At 30.0% G+C, this 24,778-nt stretch overlaps 1 protein-coding gene across 3 annotated transcripts in view; it reads left to right on the plus strand.

Moving 5' to 3' along the window:
- The window catches only part of Ttd14 (TRPL translocation defect 14), a 129,359-nt gene that overhangs the window by 13,226 nt on the left and 91,355 nt on the right, over positions 1-24,778 (plus strand). For all 3 annotated transcript variants that reach the window (XM_075363799.1, XM_075363801.1, XM_075363800.1), the window contains 2 exons: positions 6,041-6,108; positions 11,975-12,012. In XM_075363799.1, coding sequence (XP_075219914.1) covers positions 6,041-6,108; positions 11,975-12,012 — 106 coding nt within the window. The remainder of the gene's footprint in view (positions 1-6,040; positions 6,109-11,974; positions 12,013-24,778) is intronic.

Here is a 24,778-nt window from a genome sequence, read left to right on the forward strand (position 1 = left end):
TATCCTTATAAACAGAATGTTCTACATCTACACCCGGGAGATTGTCTGCTTCGCTTGAAATTCTGCAACTGGTGGAATACAAATCGACAGCTCTACTGGTATGTTTAGTTTACCGATGAGTTAAATTTCACTTGAGATGCCATCACCAACTACACAATGGACATACATAAACAGAAGTAAATCCTCATGAAACGGTAGAAGGCAATTTAACGTCAATGTAGGTGTGGCCTTTTTCACAATCAGCTGTTTGGACCGTTCATATTACCTGGCCGCTTAAATGCTTAGGTTTGCTTGGACTTTCTTCAAGAAGAATTGCTGCAGTTGCCTGAAGATGTTCCTGTAATGCTGAGATGCAGTGTTATTTTCAGTTCGACGGCATACCTCCCCGCTTCTCTTATGCCAGTTTCACTCACTTAAACATTATTTTCCTGAGAAATGGGTCAGTCGTGGAGGTCCACATTCTTGGCCACCAAGATTGCCTGATCTAACTTGATAAAAATATTGTATACAAAACAAAAATTCATTTTCATGAGGAATTAATTGTCTGTCTGCATTATGGATGCAACTGAAGGATAACCTTGAAGAACTAAAAACATAACAAAAGCAGTACAGAAGCATGCCAAGAAATGTGTTGAAAATGGAGAGCTCGTTGTAACTGGTACATATAATGCACTTTGGTCTAGTGTGCTGTTTCTAAATAAAATTTGAATTTTTCTAACCTCTGTTTTAATCAACTTCTATTAAAATGTTGTGTTCAGAATTAAATTCTCTACATGTTTTGCTTAAAATTTTTATTTGTTTATTACCTTTTTAACAAAGTTATACATGTCAAACATAAACAAAAGTTTTTACTTTAATTTATTGGTTTTCACTCCAGATTTAAAAAACTTCTGAATATACAGTTCTGGGACCTGTTTTATTCAGTTTTGTCAAAAACCATAAATAATCACTAATTTTGCCCCTTAATGCTCTAAAAGTAGAATGTGACCTAATTTTACTGGGTTAGCTAAAATCCGAGTAAAATCTTTCACTAGTTGTATCTCACAAATGAAGCATTTTAAAATGTATGTTTATAAGAACTTTTTCTATTATTTTCACGGATAGAATAGGTTTTGAAAGTCCTGGAAGAACTTCGTGGTACATCCTGTCTAATGATACTTAAATTCTTGATCATATATAACATTGTGCGCGCGTGTGTTGTTTTATTGAACAAGCTACTTAATATTAAGCTATATAAGTAACTAAATATTACATTATCAAATTATTTTTAGTTTTTTTAAAGTTTTTAGTAATTCTTAAAACCATATAATTGTACTAAATTTAAAAAAAATTATTTAAAATGATGAGAATGGTTGTTCAAATTTTAGAGAAGTGTATAAGTTTAAACTATTTAACTTTTTAGGAGGAACCTTCATGAAATTAAAATTCTGTTGTGTAATAGCTCACATCACTAAGTTCTGTGTGACAGTGTTCTTGGTCTTGGTCTTAAGATTTCAAGGTCAGAATAATAAATGTTAATTGAAATTTTTTTGGCAGAATTCTCCAGAATGGTTCCCAAGAGCAGAAACTCATGCGGACATACCTCTCATGGTCAGTCCATTGTGTAGACATATAAATAAGCAATCAGTCAAGGCAAACAAAAGAAAAGTGAAGCATCTGTGTATTATATTGACTGAATGTTGAATAAAATTTTTTTTCTTATATAGTTGTAGAGAACTAATGAATGGAATTCCAGTAGAGGTGTTAGTCATGTTCGCGCGCACAGATACATGCGCGCGCGCGCGTGTGTGTATGTATATATATATATATATATACACACACACTTTCACTCACTCAGTCATTATGTGTACATATGAACACACAAATAGTGTGAGGATTTATGTAATGTTTGTTAGATGACCTTTGGAAGGTTGCCATTTCTGGTGTCATTTGACTATAGTTTATGTATTTTAAATGTAGATATTTTAATTTATATTTACATGTGCTTTATCCCTATCTTCTGACTAGTTAAATTATTCAGAATTCTTGTTTGTTCTTTAACCAGTTTAAAAGAAAAAGAGAGAAAAAGGTGATGTAAAATCATATTTCTTTCAGAGTTGAATTGTTGAGGCAGTGCTATTGTCTTTATTGATCATGCTTAAAAAAATTTTCCCTTTTTTATTTACCATTATTTCTAATTATTTTTTTCTTTATATGAAATCCATTTTACATTAACTTTTTCCTACTAAATTTTTATGTTCTGTTTACAATCGCAGTTTAAATAAAATTTTATTAACTATTTCTATATTTCATCTCATTAAATTCTAAATAAGGTCATATGGCCTTTTTATGCTTTAAATTTATAACTTTTTTACTTTTTGTCATGCAGATCTTTTAGATTCAAGGAATACAGTTATACAGACGTGAATTACTTAGGTACAAAGACATTCCATTGTTTGTATGATGTGACACAAAATGTATTTATTCTTGAGAATGATTGGTCATTTTCTGAGGCAATTTTTTACATATCAGTTCCTCTGAAACTGTTGTTTTTGAGACCCCTCACTGGCCGAAGACTATCTTTGCTAAATTTTATAATTGTGATGAAAGGACTTTTGGTTGTACCTACAAATTTTTAAACATTTTTTCTACATACTTATTTTAATGTAAATATTATGTTTATATTTAGGGTAGGATAAAAACTACTAATTACAAATTATTTCACTTTATTATAATTAGTTTTAACAAACTTGAACATTGTAAATTGTAATTACACCAATAAACTTGCATGTTATTGTGGTGGCCAGTAAGTAATAATCTGTTCCAGTACTGGCTTAAATCGATTGGTGTTTATTGATAGGCTTTATCTCTTAAATTCACACAGAAACTGTCATATTATATATTAGTGATTCCCATAATGTCTCCCAAAAGATTTTTAAATGCCCCACATTCTTCTTTAACAGTATTTGCATGTGTACCTGATACAGATCTATGAACTGTTTAATGTAGTTGACAGTATTATGTTTGTAATGTCTATTCGTGTTCCATATACCATATGATGACCATTGATCTGAAATTATGTGAGTTCCAACTGCAGTGTGATTAACAGTAACAGGCAGCAAACAATCTGCTGTTCTATTTTCTACAGCAAACTAGAAACAGTCATCTGTTTCATGGAAAATGCTTCCAAAAACTCATTTCTATTGTTTGGGAACTGTCATTATATTTGTTTTGCAAATGTGGATTCATCAGTTTGGACAGTTAACTTGGGTTCTCCTTTTACTGTGGTTGTTTCTTCTAAAAGTTTAGCAGCACAAAGTCTCACAAATAGTTACCCCACAAATACATTGTGGTTTATTCGTATTTCACGCTCGCAAAAATTAATATTCGCCATCTTGTAGCTCCCAACTGTAACAATATTTTCCCATAAGGCAATCTTGAGAGATCTAATGAGAAATTAAACCTCTTGTCTACACTCAGTTTTATTGCAATGCCACCTTTTTTGACTTTCAGTTATACTTATAGCATATTATATCCATTATTACTCATTTACTGCTTTAACAAAATATTACATTTTTTGAAGAAAGGAATGTATCAATCATTCTTTAAATCTACACAAATCTTTCTTTCAAGTTGAAAATATTATTAGGAATTTCCATAGCTTTTCACAAATTCACAAAGTGAATACTATAACATGATGCAGGCATGAACTGACCTAACATTAGACTGCGCATGAATTGACCATTATGCTTATACAACAATGTGATTAAATAACATCAGCTAGCTCCCAGAATACCAGGAAACACCTTACATTAATGAGTACTAGTTTCTTTAATATTAAACACTATTTGCATCAGCATAAATGCGTTGAAAACGTTTAAAGATTTGCCAGATTTTTACCAACCCCTGGGCCAATGGTGTTGATATCAAAAAAATTAGATAAGTTTTAGGCCCTTATCCAAAAAATAGTAGGAACTTTAAATGAATTTGATATTTTAATAAAGTTATAGTGATATTTTATTTTTTAGAAAAAGCCCCCCATGGTCCGATTTTGCCCATTAATGAACTCGACCGAGATTTTGGGTTGTTATATTTTATGTATCAGTTTGAAAGTGATTGGCGTAAAATTACAGCAGTTATTGTGTCCACAAGAAAGTGAAATGTATATACATATTTACACACTTTTGAACTGACAGTGGTTTTGGTGTCTGGGGGATGTGAAACACGAAGATGATATCAAAATTTTCCAGAAGTCGAATCATGGTACCCATTACAATAGGTAGCTTTCTTATGAAATCTACCTAAAAATGTATTTGAAAAAAATACAGAAAGTGAACGTTTTTCTAATATTTGTAATAAAAACTTATATTTTAATTTTTTTTGTGAACGTTCACAGCTAGTTTATTTTGATTTCAGCTAGTTTATTTTGAAATATTATAAATATATTGGATAATTTGTTACTTCAAGGCAATTTTGATTTTTTGTAATAAGTTGTGCAAGTCACAAAATTATAGAATTGTTTTTTCCTCTATTTTAACTACAGTTCAAAACGTTAAGCTAATTTGTTGAATTATTTTAAAGGTTTGGTTATAATTATCTAATATGTATGGAAAAAATAGACAGGATATTATAACGAGGAAAAAATTCATAAATATTCTGATGTGTCATTGATATTAAATACTTAATCATTGTGAAAACTACGCAGTTTTCATTTTGTGTTTCCAATAACATATCTCATATTTCTGTTTGGCTTTGAATTTCATATTATTCAACATTTAAATATGTTTTGCTTGCTTATGCAAATGTTATTTTAATATCCTGTTCTATATTTATTTTTATTTAAAAAATTTTTTTAACACTATGCTTTAAAATCTATTAAAAAATCTATTAAAGAGTAATTAATTAAAATTAAAATTGCTTAGTATATTTGCTTTCCATTACACAATAGTTGATGAAATTCACAGAGGTTTAACAGCTGCTTTTCCACTTTATAATGTCAGAACAAGTCTAGCTGTAGCATTTATCAAAATGCTATTTTTTTTAAATCTAGCGATCCCTTAGTTCTTTCTCTCTTCTATTTGTGGTTTGATTTTATTAAGCATAAATCTTCCCTTGGTAGATGTAAGGTACTTTTATTATTGAGCTTATAGAGTATAAAGACACAGACTTTTTATTTTTAAATAATTGTTCTTGAGTAAAATAACTTAGGCTGTTAACTGAATACAGTCGGTTTATTGCTACCCATATACTTTCATTTCATAAACAAAGGATATTGCTTCTTGCAGATCAGAACTTGCTACATAATAGTGTAGTAATTTTAGATCTATAGGGTTGTTATATAATTAGCTTATTACATCTTGACTTTAATGAATGTTCTTGTATTTATTTGATATGATTTAAATAAAATTAATAACATTTTTTTGTTAATTATTATTAGCTAGAGATGTAAAATGCAATTTTTTAATAGTGAAGACATTGTTCTTTATATCATTTATCTTGTCCTGTGTTTAATAACATTATACACTACAGAGGCTGTATTATAAGGTAAGTAGCCAGTAACCTTGACATTAACCTTAACCTAACCGTACCTTAACCTTATTTTATTTATTCTGAAAGCATCAACAGTTTATGCCTAATTAGAATTACCTAATGATACATTTGTACCATATAAATGTGATTTGATGAACCCTGAACATTCCAAACGAAAGGCAGAGATGCTACCTCTCCACTGTGGAGATTGATTGATTGAATTGTCTTTTATTCTTACGTTGTTTTATTACATTTTACTTTCCACAAAGCCTTTTTTAAAGGTAGCCTTTTGACCTCAAGGCATTATTGAACTAAAATGAATTGCAAATTATTTCCTTTCTCTGGAGTTATTGATTTTATATAAATTATGCGGTGGAGGGGGGAAGTACAATATTGTTGTTAAGTGTTTATATATATTTTTGGTTTTAATATGATTTTTGTTAAAACAATCAAAGGGTTGCAGACTATAGTATCTTGTTATTTTGTTTCCTGTACTTTGGTATTTTAAAACTTTACAATTTTTTTTATTTAGGTCCTTGTGGAGGTAAAACTACTGGACAATCTCGGCTATGTACTTTCTTTGAAAATCTTGGATGGAAGGTAAGAGTCTTTGTTGGATTTAAAATTATTTTCTTTTAAAATCGGTTGTGGAAAATTTAATTAGTATTTTAGTAAAAGCATTATTTAGTAACAGTTATACTCGCTATTCATTTAAATTAATTAATTGTATTTTGGTATAACCTTTTGTCTGTGGAAAAATGATAAATTTTCTTCTAAAGGGAATTAATATTGTTTTATAATGCAGTTGTGAATTATTTGGTTCTATAACCCAGTTAATAATGTTTAACATCTTAATTAAGGCATGTAGTATGTGTTTTGTGAACACAAAATGAGCCAATAGTTGTTTAAAAATACACTTAGATTGCTTGCCTTGCTGTCATTTAGGGAATGCATAAAATTTGGATCAGTTTAGTTTTAAGATTATGTAGAATTATTAACTTCTTTTAAGGAGTAAATGAGTTATGCTTGCTAGATGTGTGATAAATGAAAAGATATGCCTTCTCCAGTTAGAGAAAATTCTTCATCTGTTTGGGAGATTATATGTTATCTTTCATGAACCAATTGATGAGGAAAAAGTTGAGTTTTACATTATATTAAATTTTTTTATTTTCTGAATTATTCTTAAATGTTTCAATTTATGTGAAGAAAACCTGTTGAATTATAATAAAGTATGCATAAAAAGTTGCCCTTTCTTAATCTGTGTTCTTGTCAGTGTAAATTCTTAATTCCAAAGTGCATAAAAAAATTAGTGTTTTGAGTATATGTAAGAATATAGATTTAATGGATTTTTAAAAAAAATCCTGATGCCTTCAGTCTGGTAGCCATTTAAAAAGTAGTCGCTACTTTATCTTTCATTAAAGGTAAAATATTTTATCTGCTCTGAACTATGTACTTTAACAACACTATTATGTTACATATACAGTTTCATAATTTTAATTAACAATAACATGGAAAAATGATTATGAAGGAAAGAACTACCATTAAAACTGTTAAGATCATCTGGCATCTTTTAAGTGAAGAATTTTGTAAAATCACAGTGCTGTGCTGTACAATGAATTGTATAGTGGAACAGACAAGTAGAAATTTATGCTTTGTTTTATGCCTATGTTTATTTTTGGTATAATGCTCAATTTTTTCTCATCATGTGGTTTGTAAGATGTGTCTTTATAAGATAGCAAATGTAATGGGTGATGGATAAAATTAAAGTGTTAACATTCATTCTCAAATATTGTAGAATTTTCCTTGATATCACAGTTATTGGGATGTATTATCCTTATCCATTAGCTTATAAGAAGTTGCATTATCATAATTTTTTATCATTTTTTTCATTTTGGCACAATAAACAATTAATTCATGTGTGTTTTATTAGTATAAAAAAATATTTTTTCTGAACAAAGTTTGAATAGTTTTAACTTTGTTTCAAGAAAGTTAATAAACATTAAAATTTTAATACTTTTTTTTTTTCAAATAGTGCAGAATGTCTTCTGTTAAGATGGTTTTAACAATTCCCATAAATGCCATCTACTGTTTCTAATTTTATTGCAGTGTAGTGATCTTGTTGGAGTCATTTTTTAATTATCTGTTGCAAAAACAATGAAAATTTTTGGCTAAAATTTTAATTGAATTGAAGAACTCCACATAAATTAGTATATGGATGCACAAAGAGAGTACTTTAAGGTGTCAGAAAAAAAAAGTATAATTCTGAATATATGTTTTTACAAATTCATTCCAGGAATTAAATTCTCACATTTTATATTTATGATAACTTAATATTGTGTGTCTTAACATGGCTTTGAAGTTTACAATTTGTTAACAAAGTAAGTTTGGATAGAATATTATTATTTTTCTTTAGTAAGGGTAAATTCATAAGAGTAAAGATAATTTTAAATTTTGAGTTCTGGAAGTTCTAGAAGTATTCAGCAACATTCATCAGGTTTTTCTTTTAATATTTTCAAGGTTTTAACAGGTTTTTTTTATAATACCGATGCCCCTGAATTTTAGTTGAAGTCAAAACTTGAGCTACATAGTTGAGTGTTGGCCCAATAAATGGGTAGAGAATATGGATAATGGGAACCAATCCGTTTTTTATCATTAATTCTGCAATAGAGTATACTTATGTATAGATCATTTTGTTGTGATAAATGTTGCAGCCTCAATTAACTTTCAAATTTCTGTCAGGCAGGTAATCATTATTTCTTTACTAAAAAGTTAACAAAATATTAGTTACACTTTAACGCATGCTGTGGTTAATTGGCAGCTTTGGTTCAGTCAGTCAGACACAATCATAATTTAACATGAAAGAATGTTATTTTAATCTTTATTTAGCCTTCAGTTTGTAATTTTATAGCTTTAATACATGTACTGAATCTGACTTAATAACTGCTGACCCGTATCTGGCTGAATTATAAGTATTATTTTTGCCAGTTGTAATGTTACTTTAACTTGCCATAATTTTTGTTTTTTGGTTCACTGTATAAATATAAATTTTGATTTCATTAGTCTGTGATTGTACAGTAATTCTTTCTTAAATTACTTAAATTACTGTTAAATTTGTTTTCTTCTTTATTATGATCAGTATTCTTTCTACAAAAATTGTATACATTGATGAATGTGACATTTGCAAAAAATAAAGTATAAAAAAAGTAAATCTGATGTTGTTCTGAAAAAGAAGTAATTACAAAAATTAAATATTTTTTAGTAACATAAATCATACTGGCCATTTATACAGATTTTTTTTTTTTTATGAAGATATCTCATAAAATAGGAACTGTATATTTTAGATAAAAGATAAAAAAATTTATTCAATTTATGGCCATTAATTGTAATTATCTCTCTTTTTCTATGAATGAAGTAGTGCAATACAATGACTATGCATCATTTTAACTTATATAGGCAAGGTATGTAAAAAATATGGTTTGATGGTGGACCTGTTTTATCTGCCCTTGGACTGATCAACAAGCTTTTAGTTTGAAAATTTTGTTACATGATAGTTTAACCAGGTTGGATATAATACTACTTTTTTTCTATAACTATGCACTTGTTGAGTTTTTTCCAACAAAATAATAAATTTCAGAAAATGTTTATCAGGAGACTGACAACTAAGGTTGTTTTACTCTTAGTTCTTCACTGGGGTTTCTATTAAATATTCTATTGCTTTGTTAGTTTAACATATTGATTAATGTACGTTTTGTGTAATAGTCTAGCAGTAGTTTTATTTGTCCATTTTTTTTTTTTGTAATGGATAAAGAATGGTAAATGCTCATGAGGAAAAGAGAGAGAGAGATTGTGTGTGTGTGTGTGTGTGTGCATGTATACCTACATTTGTATGCTAATTATTAAACTAATATTTTTGTTCTTGCACTTCGTAATGTGTGCTATTACTGTTTTTAGTAAAGTAAAACGTACAGACTCATCATGAAATTTTTAAGACTATTCTCTTCCCAAACAAAATTGAAACTGTTGGAAGTGGCACTATTATGTATAGATTAAGAAAGAAAATTTATTCCAAAAATTTTGCTTAATTTGTTATTAAATATCGTTTGTTTATGACATTATACATAATGGTTAGCATAATATACCTTATTAAAGTAGTGGTTCTTGATTTCCAAAATTCATCATCTCTTAAAATATTAAATACTTATGACTGATAAAGTTACAAGCAAAGAATAACAAACCATGAGTAAAACGTTTATGAGTGACAAAATGAATTACTAATATAAAATTTATTCATTCAGAAAGCTATTGTCAGTTTGTTTTAAATTCTAATTAATATCTCATAATTAATATTCTTTACAAAAAAATTGAATTTTTTTTACATAAAACATTGAATATGTGTTTATTGTCATGTCATATTCATTAGAGTCTTAAGTTGGGTTCCTCAAACTGAATTTTTTCATTTCCATAACATACAGTTGCCTGAGATGTTGAAGTTTATATAAAAGATCGTCACACAATATAAAAGTTTGAATACGAGTTGAACTTTCTAAAATTTTAAAATTCTAAATTGCATTGTATGAAGTTGTGTATTATTACCATTCTGAAGTTTTCATCAGTTTTAATAAATCGATTGGGAGTTTTTTTCATGGGAATAACCAACATAAATATTTCATGATTAATGATTTAGGCCCAAATAATTGAAATCTTTGGTAAATATAACTTTAAGCGTTTAATGAAATCATTTGAAATACGGACTTCAAAATAAGGTAAAATTTGAGGGTGGCCCAAAAAGTAAAAGAGACAAAAGCCGTAGCTTGAAAAAACTATTCTGAGTCTACATCTACATGTTCCTTTTCAAAATAGTCTCCCTTCAGTGCAACATACTGCCTCCAGTGCTTTATCCACTTTTTAAAACACGAAATTCAAGCAATCTTTTGAAAACGCTCTTCATTTTGACTCCATGGCTTTTACAACCTCTAGATTCAAATCTGTCCTTTCAGGAAAGATTTGAAGAAGTCGCCCAGTGATCTGTAGTGTATGGTAGCTGATAAATGTTTTTTCAATTCAAAAATTCAAGACTGAGCATCATGGGGGCGTGCATGATCGTGATGTAACAGAAGTTCTTTAATTTCTTCCAGGATGTTTTTTACGAAATGAGTCAGCATTATCTTCCATACATTGATGTACCAAAGAGAATTTACTGTAGTAAATGGTCTCTGTACCTATAGGTATTTGATGTTGGTAAATGAATCAATCATGATAAAAAGATTATCATGACATCCATGCTGCATACAGCTTTTGCTTTTTTCAGAGGTGGTGAAGAATCAGGAGCCTTGTTTTACCTCAGAATCATAATGGATCATTCACAAGACAACGGTTACCACGTTAGAAAAAGCATGTTTCAATCTTGTTGTAGCGAGCCAACAATTCTTTGCAGACGAATATATGGTACTCCATTTAGTCAGGCATTAAGAGCCTTAGAACTCAGTGGTACACTGTGTTTCATATGTATCTGCTTGCTCAGAAAATTGTGTGCATTGCTTTTTGAGATGTGTAGCAGTTCCCCTGAATATACATTCCCCAGTACATGATCTTGCCAAATGATGGTGGTCGTTGTGTTCACCATAAAGACATTAATCGACGTGCTCGGTTGATCTGTCCTCGCCATTTCTTCCACGCTGTCTTTTACAGTTAAAGATTCAGCATGAATAAAAGCATGTTGCACATTCTTCATTGAATGCATCTTTCATAGTTTTCCTATGTTTCAGAAGGTGTTTTTTTTTTAACTGACAAAATGGATCTCTAAGATTGATATTTTTTCTATGATAGGCGATTACCTAACGCACTTTATACGAATGATTACTGACACTCAATGACTGCAACAATCAACTTAAAATTGACACTAGACATATGCAACACATCTGTCTACATACTTGTATATATGTAGGACTGCCACTTTGCATGCTTTAAATTTCCCAGTCTCATTACTTTTTGGATTGCCCTTGTGTTTAATTAAAGATGTATAACTATGCATGACAATCACATCAGTGCCTTTTTATATGATCTTATATTATTAATCTGTTAAAAGTCTTTAATCTATAATGTGAAGACAAACTTCCTGAATATACTGTACTTTAAAAGTGTTCAGGTTCTCCTATTTCATCTGTTTTGCTTAGCTATTGAATTCCTAGCATAATTTTAATTTGCTTATGGAAAAAGATGAAACAATTAATTATAACCCTGAAAGTTTCTTATTAATTAGTGGAATATTGCCTTATAGCTTAGATTTACTTTACATTTTCTATTTTTATATTGGTATGCTGTTATAGTATGTGCATGTGAGAGTGTTAGTGTAATTTATTTCTTAGTACATCATTCTGTATCATATATTTTCATATATCTTTTATATAAATTTTGTTTATTTGATAATTTTAGTTTCCTTTTGGTATCTTTGATAATCTTTTTGCAGGTTTTTCGAGTTCCTGAAACAGCTACTGTGCTTCTCAGGTATAATATGTTACATTACTATTATTTTTATTATTACTATTATATTATTCTAGTAATAGTATGTTTGTTGTTTGTCATAGTTTGTTATTTGTAATTAGTTCCTTTAATGTTTATTGAATGAACTGAATGAAGATTTGATTAAGGATGATAGTATATTTTGTGAACATTGTGAATAATGCAGTCATTTTAGAAAAATTGTAAGAAACTGAAGAAAATGCCGCAGTTTTTGAGGAAAGAATATTTTTTCTCAATTTTTGAATAGATTTTTTATAATCTGAAAAATATATTTTTTTTATGGGTAGACAATAAAACAGTTGTAGTAGAATGTTGTTATTCCTGTCTGCCTTAAAAGTATTAGAGATTTTTAATCTGCAATTCTAATAGTGGAATATAGAGCAGTTCAAATTTTTTAGTATAAAAATAAATTAAAAATATAAATAATAGTAATAGTATAATAAAAATAGAAATTAATATAAATAAAAAAATAAATAAAATAAAATTAATATAAATAGTATAAAAATAAATTTCTTTAGTATTAAAATTATAGAATATTATAAGATAAAAATTAATTTCATAAAACAATAAATACACTGTAAGTGTATATATATATATATATCTATCTTTACTGTTAGAAAATATTTGCCAATTGAACTCTTTAATTTGTAAAGTCTACCTAGTAGATTAATACCAAACCCATGGGTTGGTCTAGTAGTGAATTCGTCTTCTCAAATCAGCTGATTTCAAAGTCGAGAGTTCCAACGTTCAAATCCTAGTAAAGGCAGTTACTTTTATACAGATTTGATTACTAGATCTTGGATACTGGTGTTCTTTGGTGGTTGGGTTTCAATTAACCACACATTTCAGAAATGGTTGACCTGAGATTGTACAAGACAAGACTACACTCATACGTATCATCCTCATTCATCCTCTGAAGTAATACCTGATGGTGATTCCCAGAGGCTAAAAAGGAAAAAAAGAGTAGATTAATACAAAGTATAATTTGGCTATCACTTCTAATACTAAGTACTAGTACTAAGACTATTAATAGTCTACCTAGTAGACTAGTAAAAATGATTCTTTTTGACAAAGTAAAGCTGTTTGAAATAATATAATACTTATATTAAACTATAAGAGTCTCTAATGCTGTGAACAGTTTAGTAGAAGTAATCCAATATCCATATTATTTGCCTTATTATCTATAACAGAAGTTTCAGTAGTTTTTTAGATTTTATAATTTTATTTTCTTTTGTAGTAGGAAACCCTTACCATGTCCTTAGTTTTTAACCATTCTTTTGAATCTTGCACAATTTATTCTTCAAATCCAGAAATTGGATGAAAAAGATTAGTCATCCCATTTAATATTTTATTTTATCTCCATCATTTTGTGATTGGTAATTTGTAGTGCGTCTTTATGAAGCACAGTTTTCTCTGTGGATTTTGTAAATTATGTAAAGTAAATAATTGAGGGCATAATTAGTTAAAAGTAAGGGATATGTGTAAGTGATACAAGTTTTTTTTATGAAATCCAGAAATATGTTCATAATTATTCATTGATTGTAAATACATGGTAATTAGGTTAAACTGGTTGGATTTTTGAGTTTTTATTTTTTGTATGTTGACACTTATGTCAAGAGTTGTAGCAATTCTTATATATTAAATATATATATATATATATATATAGAATTATTGTCTAATTAATTCTTGACCCCTTCAATTTTTTATTAGAATAAAATAAAGAAAATCTGTAAATCTTATTTAATTTTTTATTTATTTTTAAGTTGACATACTCAAATGTTGTAATGATAAAAATATAATTAATTTTATATTCTTTTGACTTACAAATCCTTACGTGTGCTAGTTTTTGTCCTTGTAATTTTTCTTTAATAAATGTACTTACATTTGTCATTAAGTTGAGTTGAAATTTCAATGAACTTGAAATAATTTGAGATGGAAATTGTTTATTTCTTATATTTTTAAATTGTTTTATAATATAGTAAGTTTTGTTAAATTGAAAATATACTTGTTTTTAAATTTTATTCTAGCAAAAATATACATATGTGGTCATCATTCTTTGGCTAGTCAAGTACATCTGTTATTGATAATCAATTTATCTTGGTTTGAGAATGATAAGTTTGATGAATTTTAGATAATTGTTTGATTCTTTTGGAATCAAATTTCCATAATGTTTTTAAATTTGGGTTGGTTTTAAAGTAAGCTGTTTTTACTTAAAAATCATTTGAGAAAAAGTTGTTGCATCACCATACAAGATGACAGTTCTGTAACATCTAAAACTCTTGAAAAAAATAATGTTTCTTCTAACTACATGGTATGAAATAACGACAAAATTAGAGTGGTTGAAATAATGTTTAATAAACCAATTTCCACTGATCATTGCATTAAATAATTCTGAGTTACATTTGGATATGAAATTATACACCATACCAGTATACAGTTGATTTTTTTTATGATAATGAATTTAACTTTAATGTGGTAATATATAATTTGCAAAAGCTATTTTGTTAAATTTAAAATATGTGTATTCTGCCATTTTGTGCTAAACAAAGAGTCTCAAATATAATTAATTTGTTCCATTAAAACAATATGGCAAATTAAACTATTAAATTAAAGGAGACCATAATCTGCATTTAAATATCATCATTATCATGATGAACTTTATGGATAGGCCATATAGCTTATTCCGTTGCCATATAACTACTCAGTCTCACAAGTGCTTCCTCTATCCCTTCATCGGCTGTCCTATTTTTCTCATACCAACTGCTCTATAATCTCGCATAATCCTTTGAATCCTTTTTCCATTCATCTTCTCTGTATGACTCATCCACTGCTGCCTATTTTTTGCAATCATCCTTTCTTACTGTCTGACTTCTAATTGCTGACATTTCACACTGTTACTGAAGCACCGAACACTATGCAAAAATCTCATTTCTGTTAATTCGGTTCTTAGATGTGAATTAGAAGTCAAGTTTCAGAACCATACAGCATTACCAGTACTACCATAATTTTGTTAAATTTAACAACCATTTCCTTCTTTAATTTGCTGACAAGAGTCCTTTGCATGGTATGTAGCAGCTTCTGAAATCTATGCAGCTTATTATCAAATCTTCAGATTCAAAAAAGACAGATGACAACCCAGATAATCAGATGCAATTACTTGTTATTAATATTTCATTATTTATCACTATCATTGTACCTACAATGCCTCATACCTTTGTTTTCTTAGTAGATATCTTCTGATTGTATTGGCTTAGTATGAAATGGTAACCTAAACACTGCCAATTACAAATTTGCCTCAGAATTGGCCAGATTCACCTGGTCATCTGCAAACATGTCCAGAGTTAAACCATTAATCATAAAATGATTTTTTAAAAACTTTTTGCCAATTTTCACCAGCATTGTCACTGTATAAATTAAATTAATGTAGCTGATAACGGACACCCTTGTCTGACTCATTGATTTATTTCATGCATTCTTCCACTAACCTGATCACCCAACTAAACACCAATAAGGTGTTAGTTAGAGACTGTATTGTCCTAATCAAATATTCTAGGACACCTTTCCTTTTTAAAACTTCCCACAGCTTCAAATGAGACACCTTATCAAAAGCTTTCATGTGGTCAATGAAAAAATTTTGGAATGTTAAATTCATGGTGTTTCTCTCAGCTGTCCCAGTGCAAATAAACAATCTGTACTAGATCGTCCTCTGTGAAATCCATATGGCTCCTCTGCTAACTTCACTTCCACAATACCCTTTAATATGTTCATTATTATTTCAGCATAAATTTTCTATCTGGTATTCAGCTAGCATTTATTCCTATAATTATCACAATATTGCTTGTTGCCTCACTTAAAAACAGGGTTTCCCAGAGATTCTGTCCAAGAGTCTGGTATACTTTTCAACTTTCAGTAACCATTGTAGAAGAAAAGTAATCTCATCTTGAATCACAATGATGTAAATATAATCAGCTCTATATTCATTTGTCAGGCCTTGGTGCTTTCCTATTTCTGCAGCTCTTTAGAACATTACTAAGCTCCTCCATTGTCAGATCATCAACATTTGTTATCATTTTGCATGTTTATGAAATGAAGTCCATAAAGATTTTAAGTAATATAACCATGTTTTTCTTCCGAAATTTTATTAACTTGTAAAGTATATATATTTCCTAAGTTCAACCAATTTAAAATTTTATATGCCTTCCCCTGCCATCACATGCAATATGTTCAATATCATGCACATCGTGTTCAATATCGCTCACAAATCATCCCCATCCCTGCCTTTTATACTTCCGTATTTCCTTCTTTACTATAGCCGATTTCCTACTGTAATCACTATGATGTTCAGGTGATCAGTGATGTAAATATCTTAAGTAGACAGTTTTTTTTCTTGTACAAGAATAGCTTTATCTTCATTCCAGAACGGAACTCTTTTCCTGGTGCGTTGCTTTCTTTTACCAAGATGTTTTGAAGTTGTCTTTAACAATACAGCTAACATCGCTTCCCACTTTCTAATAATATTACAATTACACTGAATAAACTGAAGATATTCATCCTCTCTCTGCTTGTAATGGTCCTTAATACTTAAATCATCAAGTAGATTAATTCTGATTGTTTCTTCAGAAATCGGTTGTCTTAACCATGGTCCTTTATACATCGACATACCCAACATCGACAGAGTCCAACGAAATAACTTACGCCGAGGCCTGCAGTCTTTTTACAGCAATAGCGTGTTGTGTTTTTCAACTACAACATGTTGCAATTTCTGATTGTAAAAAAAAGGGATCAGTATTCACATCATAACCACAATAAACTCTAGTATCTTAAATGGAAGGGAACAATTATAATTCATTATTAATTAATCAATAATTGAGCAACTACCTCGTGGATTTAATTAAACCTGTATTCAATGTATTTAATATGTGTATTTAACTATAATCCTGTGTATTTAATATGTATTAAATTATATCCTTATGTAGAAAAAAAGTATTCGTGATCTTTAAAGAATTCATTGATGCAAAATGCACAAGAGCCTGCCTATTAACATTTATAGTAGCCTCTCTATGCCTTCCCATGATTCCTGGCACCATTTTGTTACCTTCTCTGGCATTAAAGTAGCCTGAAATTACAAGGTAATCATTGGAGTTTAGCCCAACCGTTGCCGACTGCAGAACATATAAAACTCCTCCGAGTCATTCCTCTTCTCCTCCACAGGTGTATAAGTCCCAAAAATCAATATTTTTTTAAACTTATTTGTTTGTCATAATGGCAATCCCTGCTACAGCCCGTTTATCCACATCCACTCCATTGTATATCAATATAAAATCTCCAATTTTTTTAGAGTCTTACTATTTCTTTTTTGGCTCATATTACTGCAATATCCACTATAGCACTCTTAAGCTCCCTTATTACTTAAACCTCCTTATTATTTAAGCCACATGCATTCCAAACAAATAAATCAAACAAACAAATACTCCGGTTCAATTTATTCATTTCCCAAAAATCTTTCTTCTTTTTTATATTTCCAGGTTTTGAATCCCCTAATTTCATCTGGATTTTTTTTTCTGTAGCTTTAAAAGTAAAGAAACTTCTCCTAAAGATGTTACTGGCGTTTTGTAAGGTGAGACCAACGGTGAGGCTACCACCTTAGAGCCTCTGGACTTGTCTTGGGTTTCTTTCAGAGACCCGTCTCCTAGGTTCCTCTGCCTTTAAGGCCGTTTTGACTTCATTTGCTGGATTTTATCAATCCTGGGTATTTTATTTCCCGAGTTCCCTCCAACTATTTGGTTGGTGAACATACCCCATTGTCAGAGGCGACACTCGATAGCAGATCCAGCAACAGCCACAAGGATATTTAAATACTCATAAATATTATTGATTAAATATTACAGTTATAATAAATATTAAATATTTTAATTGTAATACAAAATATTATTCAATTAAATATTTATGAATATTTAAATTTTCAGAATTTACTGTAATTGGAGCATCAAGCATATGTACAGGTTTTTGGGTAAGACTGTAAATTGCATTCCAACTACTTTTTGGTTTTGTAGAACCTGAAATACATATAAAATTAAAGGGTGTGAAGAAAAGATTGAATGTTAATGGCCAAAATCATGTTTAATAAATCAGGTCCCAAGTAGTAATTTTTGGTTTATTAATATTTTATTGTAATACATTGAATATCTTGAATTATTCACTACAAAGTAAGGTGTCTGTTGTCTTATTATTACACAGTTTATTTCAATTTTTTTAATGTTATATAAAAAAGGTAATTTTTACCTTTTTCCTTTCATTAGTGTTGATTTGATATTTTACAAAAAATTTGATTCATTTTTGTTTTTGAGTAGTAATGTGATCCAGTTACTGCCCTTGTGGTTTCTTTGATTCAACTACTGTGTATCGTATTATTTTAAATTAAAATTTAATTACAGTTTTTGTGAAGATCACTTGCTTAAAAGTAGTTGCAAATGTTATTCAAATGTTCATGTACTTCTTTCATTGTTGATATAATTTTAAAATGTTACAGTGCAAGAACAGGCAATTATGAATTTTTCATAACAATGTCACAGTTTGAGTTGGCTTGGCAGCACTGTTATGGAGTAATTTTTTTCATAACTAATGCTATTTAGTTACACTGTAATATATGGGTCAGGAGTATGATCACATTTTTGCAGATAAAGCATTTTATTACAACTATGATTCTTGCGAAGGTGTATTATTGTACGATGACAATTTTGTTCATTTTTAACTCTGGAGTTATATTGCCATCTCATACTATGAGATTTTATTCTTCACTTTTAAATCACTCCACTCAACAGTTCATTCTGTAAAAAGATGTAGATTGAACTTTTTTTTTAAAAGTTCAGTTTTTAGTAAGAAACATCCAGGCCCAATAAATTATCCAAAGTCCAGATACTGAAACCGGTTAGAGCGTAGTTCCTACTGTGTCCACAGAATACTATATGGCAACATACTATTAAATTAATCTTTATATTTTTGGCAGATTAGTGCCTATAAATTTAAACTTCCCATTTGTACAAAATTTAGGGGGCCCTAACACTAAAAATGTTTGATTTTAATGGGAGTTATTGTTAAAATATGAAAAAATGGAAATCGTATAAAAAAATCATTGGAATGTCTCATGGAGCCCAGTTTTATCCAAAGGGTATGTTAACAAAGAAAACTTTCATTAATGTGCTATATAAAATCCTTGCCTTTTGCACCAGCAACTATTGTACTATGAATAACTAATTGTAGTTTGCAGTGTTTTCAAAATTAATATCATATTTTTGAAAATGGCAGCAGCTGCACAAATACTACGACTTCACAAATGGTGCAGCAACATTATTTTAAAGTTTTTCAATGATTAACTGATTAAGCATTCAGTGGAGAGTATCATCATCATGTGGTTTATGAGACTAGATCTACAGCTTTTATTGCGAGAATATTGATTACATTTCACAAGGTCGTTTCAGAAACTGTGATATTTTGCAGTGATGATCTATTAAGTTATCAGATGAGAGGACAGATATTTTAAAAAGCCAAGCTCTAATGAGCTCAAGACAAAAATTTCTAGACAATTCTTAACTTCCAAGTGTTTCTTTATTTCTGTTCACCAATATTCAAGTGCTCTCATTAAAAAGGCGTAGAATAAGCTTTCTCTTATTTTTATTCACTCCACCCAAAGTCACTTCCAAAAATGTTAGAGTTATCCCTAAGAATAAAAATTTTCTGCACCAGGTTTATTAAGGAAAATAAAGAATGAAGTAGTTTTCCAGCGCCTTCTTCAAGCCAAATATACTTCTGCATATCAGTACATTGAGTTCACTGAAATGCAGGGATATTCAGCCTTAGAAATGGCACCTCCACTATGTTCAAAAAAAATTTTATTTTTATTTATTAAAAAATTTATTTAGTAAAAAATCTATTTATTCCTTTTTGAGGGGGTAAAATTCATTATACACTCAGTAGAAGAGAAATTTAATATATCTTACTTATTAATTGGACCTATTTTTTAAATTAATTTTTGTTTTGGTGCAATCTTAAAGATTTTATAGAATTTGATTATTAAAACTGTAGCTCTGCATTTCAGTAGCCAGTCATATATACATATATATTACTATATTGTAATTCTACCAGTAGAGTTTGATTGTTTAAAATATTTGAGTAAACTTTTTTATATTAAAAATAAGGAAAAAAAGATTATGGGAAAAACAGTTTTGTTATCTATATAAAAATATTTGACGAAAATTAAGTTAACAAAATTACAGCTATTGGTTATGAGACGAGGAAGTCCTCGTTTTTTATAAGTTGTGAGTAGTAGGAGTTTGGCATTGAAGTATGTCAGACCTATTATTGATGGTGATAAACTGTAATCCATTTTACTGCTGTTGTGTGAAATATGTAACAACAGTCAAGGACAAACGCTTACAATTATCATTATTTTTCAGTTTACTTAATAATTTTATTTAACTGAAAGTTTAGTCGTACTATATTATCTTTTTATCTGAAAAACAAAATAATTGTGATAACAAATAACAAATTTTTAACTGTTAAGAAATCATAGTCATACTGTATAGTACCGACTTTCATTCTTTTTACTAGGTTTTTTAATTATATGTACGAGGTGTGATAAAAAATAACGAAAATTTTTAATTTCTATCAAAAAGAATTTACTCGTTCTTATTGATATTGTCCTTTCAAAGTAGAGATGCGACACATTTATGCCAGCGCTTCTTCCAAACCTCAAAACGTTTGTGGAAAACATTTTTTGCTTAGCTGAAAGTTTACATAGCGATTTTTCTTTGTCTCATCAAGGGTCGTAAATTGTTGTCCTTTTAATGTTCTCTTAATCGATGGGATCAATAAATGTCCCAGGGTGCTATGTTTGTAGAATACCGAGGTTGCGGCAAGTATTTTTGTCTAAATAATCACGAATTAATAGTGAAGTCTGAGCGTTACCCTGGTGCAAAATCCGAGAATTGTTTCCTCACATTTACGGTCGCTTTTTTCGGATTGCCCCACGTAAATGGCATAAGACTGCAAAGTAATACCGTTTGTTGACTGTGTAAAGTTATGATTATTCATAATGAACGATGCCATTGTGATCGAAAAAGACAGTAAAAGAACCTTAACGTATTTCCGAAGTCGTGGCATGCTTTTTTTTTTGTTTTTCAGCAAGCTTCCGTCGAGACGGGTGGGACCTTCGTTTCAATACCGTAACCGTAAAATCACGTTTCGTCACCTTTTATTATGACACGTTTGAGTCATTTTGAATCTGCTAACGATTGTCCTGTGATGCCGCTTTTGTTGGAAATTCAACAGTTTTAGAAAAAGTTTGCTGCCATTCGTTTCTTCTCCAAAATGTCATTCAAAATTGTCTTACAAGAGCCGGAAGAGGTTCCTTTATATTCAACAACTTTTTTAATAATTATTGATCAAAATATCCTTTGTTTTACTGATATTTTCATCTGTAGTTGATGTGTTAGGACGTCCAACCCTTTTGTCATCTTCAACGTCTTCACGGCTGTCTTGAAACAGTTTGTACCACTCGTAAACCCTTGGTGTCGATATAACATCCTCGCCGTAAACCTTCTTTAACATCCTTACTATTTCGCTGCACTTTATACAATTTTTAACGCAAAATTTAATGCAGATCGTTTCTTGTGTCAATTTAAAGCAAAATAAATTACCGCTTTTAATAATACAGATCCTAAATACTCGACTGCCGAATTTAAAAACTACGCGTCTAATATGGCTAGAAATGTCTGTATACATTATAACATGCTGCTAGAGCGCGGGAAAAAGACGAACTCAGTCGATTAGACATAGCGCTAGAAAAATTTGACTTAATTATTCTAATTATAATATTATTATTAATGTTAACATTATTATAATTATTGTAAACATAGAAAAATTCTCGTCGTTTTTATCGCAACTCGTTCACCCGCATACATAACCCACGGTATGTCCATTTTTTGAATTTTAAGTGGTTATCTTAAAATTAGTTTTGAAGCTTATTTATAACTCATTTTCAAAAAGTTTAATGATTTCATATTCATTTTGGAGGCCTTTTTTTGTGGATATTTGTTTTTTATTAGAACGCTAAAATTTCGTTATGTACTCATATAATTTTTTCATAACAGAAAAAGTTGCCTTCATTTGTTATTCTATATCACTCCAATACTTTTTTCGACTGTGATACATGAAAAAGCACTTGAAATATACGATGTGCTAGTCTTAAAATAATGAAATGTTCGCGAAATAGCCGAGCTTGAGTAGTTTCCGTAGAGTGAATTGTGCAGTTGAATCACCTGGATTTCGGTGACGTGATATAAAGCAGTATATTCATCCCGATAAAGAAGACATTAGGAAACCGATTCTTCCTTTTAATTACCTAGTAAGCCCGCTTTAGGATATTTTACTTGAGAATGGCCATGGCCGTTTTCTAAAATGACATTTGTGAGGCTGCAGTATTAACAAACTTGTGAAAAACAGATTGAATAAAAAAAAATTTTACAGTTTTCAGACGGCAGTATAATTCACTCAACCTCTCGAGATTACCCACCGGGTTGGTCTAGTGGTGAACGCGTCCCAAATCAGCTGATTTTGGAAGTCCAAAAAGCGTTCAAGTCCTACTAAAGGCAGTTAACTTTTATACGGATTTGAATACTAGATCGTGGATACCGATGATTGTTGGTGGTTGGGCTTCAATTAACCACACGTCTCAGGAACGGTCGAACTGAGACTGTACAAGATTACACTTCATTTACACTCATACATATCAAACTCATTCATCCTCTGAAGTTATACCTGAACGGTAATTCCCGGAGGCTAAACAGGAAAAAGAAAATAATCTCTCGAGATAATTAAAACCAGATAGTTTTAAATTTTTAAACATTATCTTCATAATGTTTTAGATAGTATTTTTTAAACTCGTACAGATATGGGAATCGAGGTTGTCGAAGATAACGTATATTAAATAGTTGAATTATTTTCGTTTGTTATTACGTTAGGGACGTATACTCAACGTTCCGAGCAACTGATGTTTTTATTTGCTAGGAAACCTAGCAACGAAAGGAAACCTTTTGTACGATTTCAAGATGAAGAAAATTCCTCCTCATGTTTTATTAACACATGAAATCAAAAATCAAAAGATGCGTTTGAGATCAAGTAAATCATTCACACCTTCGGAATCTTAAGCAATAAAAACCACGCTCTTTTTTTTACCTAAAAGAAAGAAACATTTTAAAAGGCATAAACAAACGTAAAAGTGAATAAGTTAAAATTTTATATATTTTTTATACATCTCTGACCCTTCTTACCTAAATATTTTGCTTTTACTCGACTAAAGAGAAATGTAATCGGATGAATGTATACATTTTCTCTCGAAAGAAGACTTCAAAAAATTTGTTGGAATAACAATCACTAGAATTAAGGGTTCCAGGCGTCCCGATTAATGGGGATTGTAACCGGTTTTTAGTCTCGTGTTCCAGTGTCCCGAACGAACCTTTCGAGATGCACAACGTCCCAGTTTCACAATTTTTGCTATTAAGCATACTTTTTAAGCGTTTTCGTCCATAGTACATACAGTTTTTGCATGGTGTCGATGTGAACAAATTCAAATAAGCTTGGGTGTATGCCTGAGATTGACAGTAGCCGGAAGCGGTAGCGCAGTACGACAACACTGGCGTGCATTTTTTTTTGGCCTCCATTTTCAGCCTTCACACATTTTTCGTGGTTGTCGGATGTTATTTTTTTGTGCACATGGAATTTTTGATTCGGAAGAAAACTATAACAATAATTGAGAGCCAAAGAGTCATCTGGGAGCTTTCTTCGACGCAACGTATACGACTGCTACTACTTACTGCCCGTGACAATGTAAGCAGTTTTATTTAATAATACGTTAGTGAGTTTTACTAATACTGTATTGGCAGTTTTAATATTCTAATGGTTGTTAATGTTTAAAATACTTATTTTTTAGTTTTGTCGTAAAAATGCCAAAGAGAATTTGCGAATTTATTGAAAACGTAGTGACACATCCGTTCATTAAAAAAGCCACAACCGAGTACGAAGCCTTTTGCAAACACTGTAATACGTATTTAAGTATTAGCCACGGAGGAATTGCCGATATAAAAGATCAAGATCTCTGGGAGAGGAAAAAACTAAGTGATCTAATATTGTTGATTGTTTCGGGGTGGTGGTGTCCCGGTTTGACTTGGAAGAAACCTGGCAACCCTATGGAAAGTACATAAAATTCTATTTCATTAAAAATTTCTGTTATTTTTTCATTTATATTTTTTATTATTGAATTATTATTCATCGTTAAATTTTTTTACAATAAAAAGTTAATAATTATTAATAAATCAAATATTTAAATTAAAAAAAAGAGGAAAGAAGTCTGATTCGAATCGATGTGCCTTCCCCTACGATCCAAGTATTTCATTAATTAAAATTTTATTTGACTATAACTGAAACCGATGAAAATAAGTACCACTTAAGATATATCGTTGAAAAGCTCTCAATGAGCGCTTATTACTGCAGTTAAGAAAAAGTCCAAAATCCAGTTTTTTTGGATTTTGGACTTTTTTTGACACTTGGTCCGGTCGATTGCAATCAAAAAGGGAGGTGCACAACTAGTTGTTACAACAGTTCTAAATCCAAAATGTCAACATCCTACGGCTAATCGTTTTTGAGTTATGCGAGATACATACAGACGTCACGCCGATACTAGGCAAAATGGATACTT

This window comes from Lycorma delicatula, chromosome 4 (assembly GCF_047948215.1).
Source record: "Lycorma delicatula isolate Av1 chromosome 4, ASM4794821v1, whole genome shotgun sequence".
Taxonomy (NCBI): Eukaryota; Metazoa; Arthropoda; class Insecta; order Hemiptera; family Fulgoridae; genus Lycorma; species Lycorma delicatula.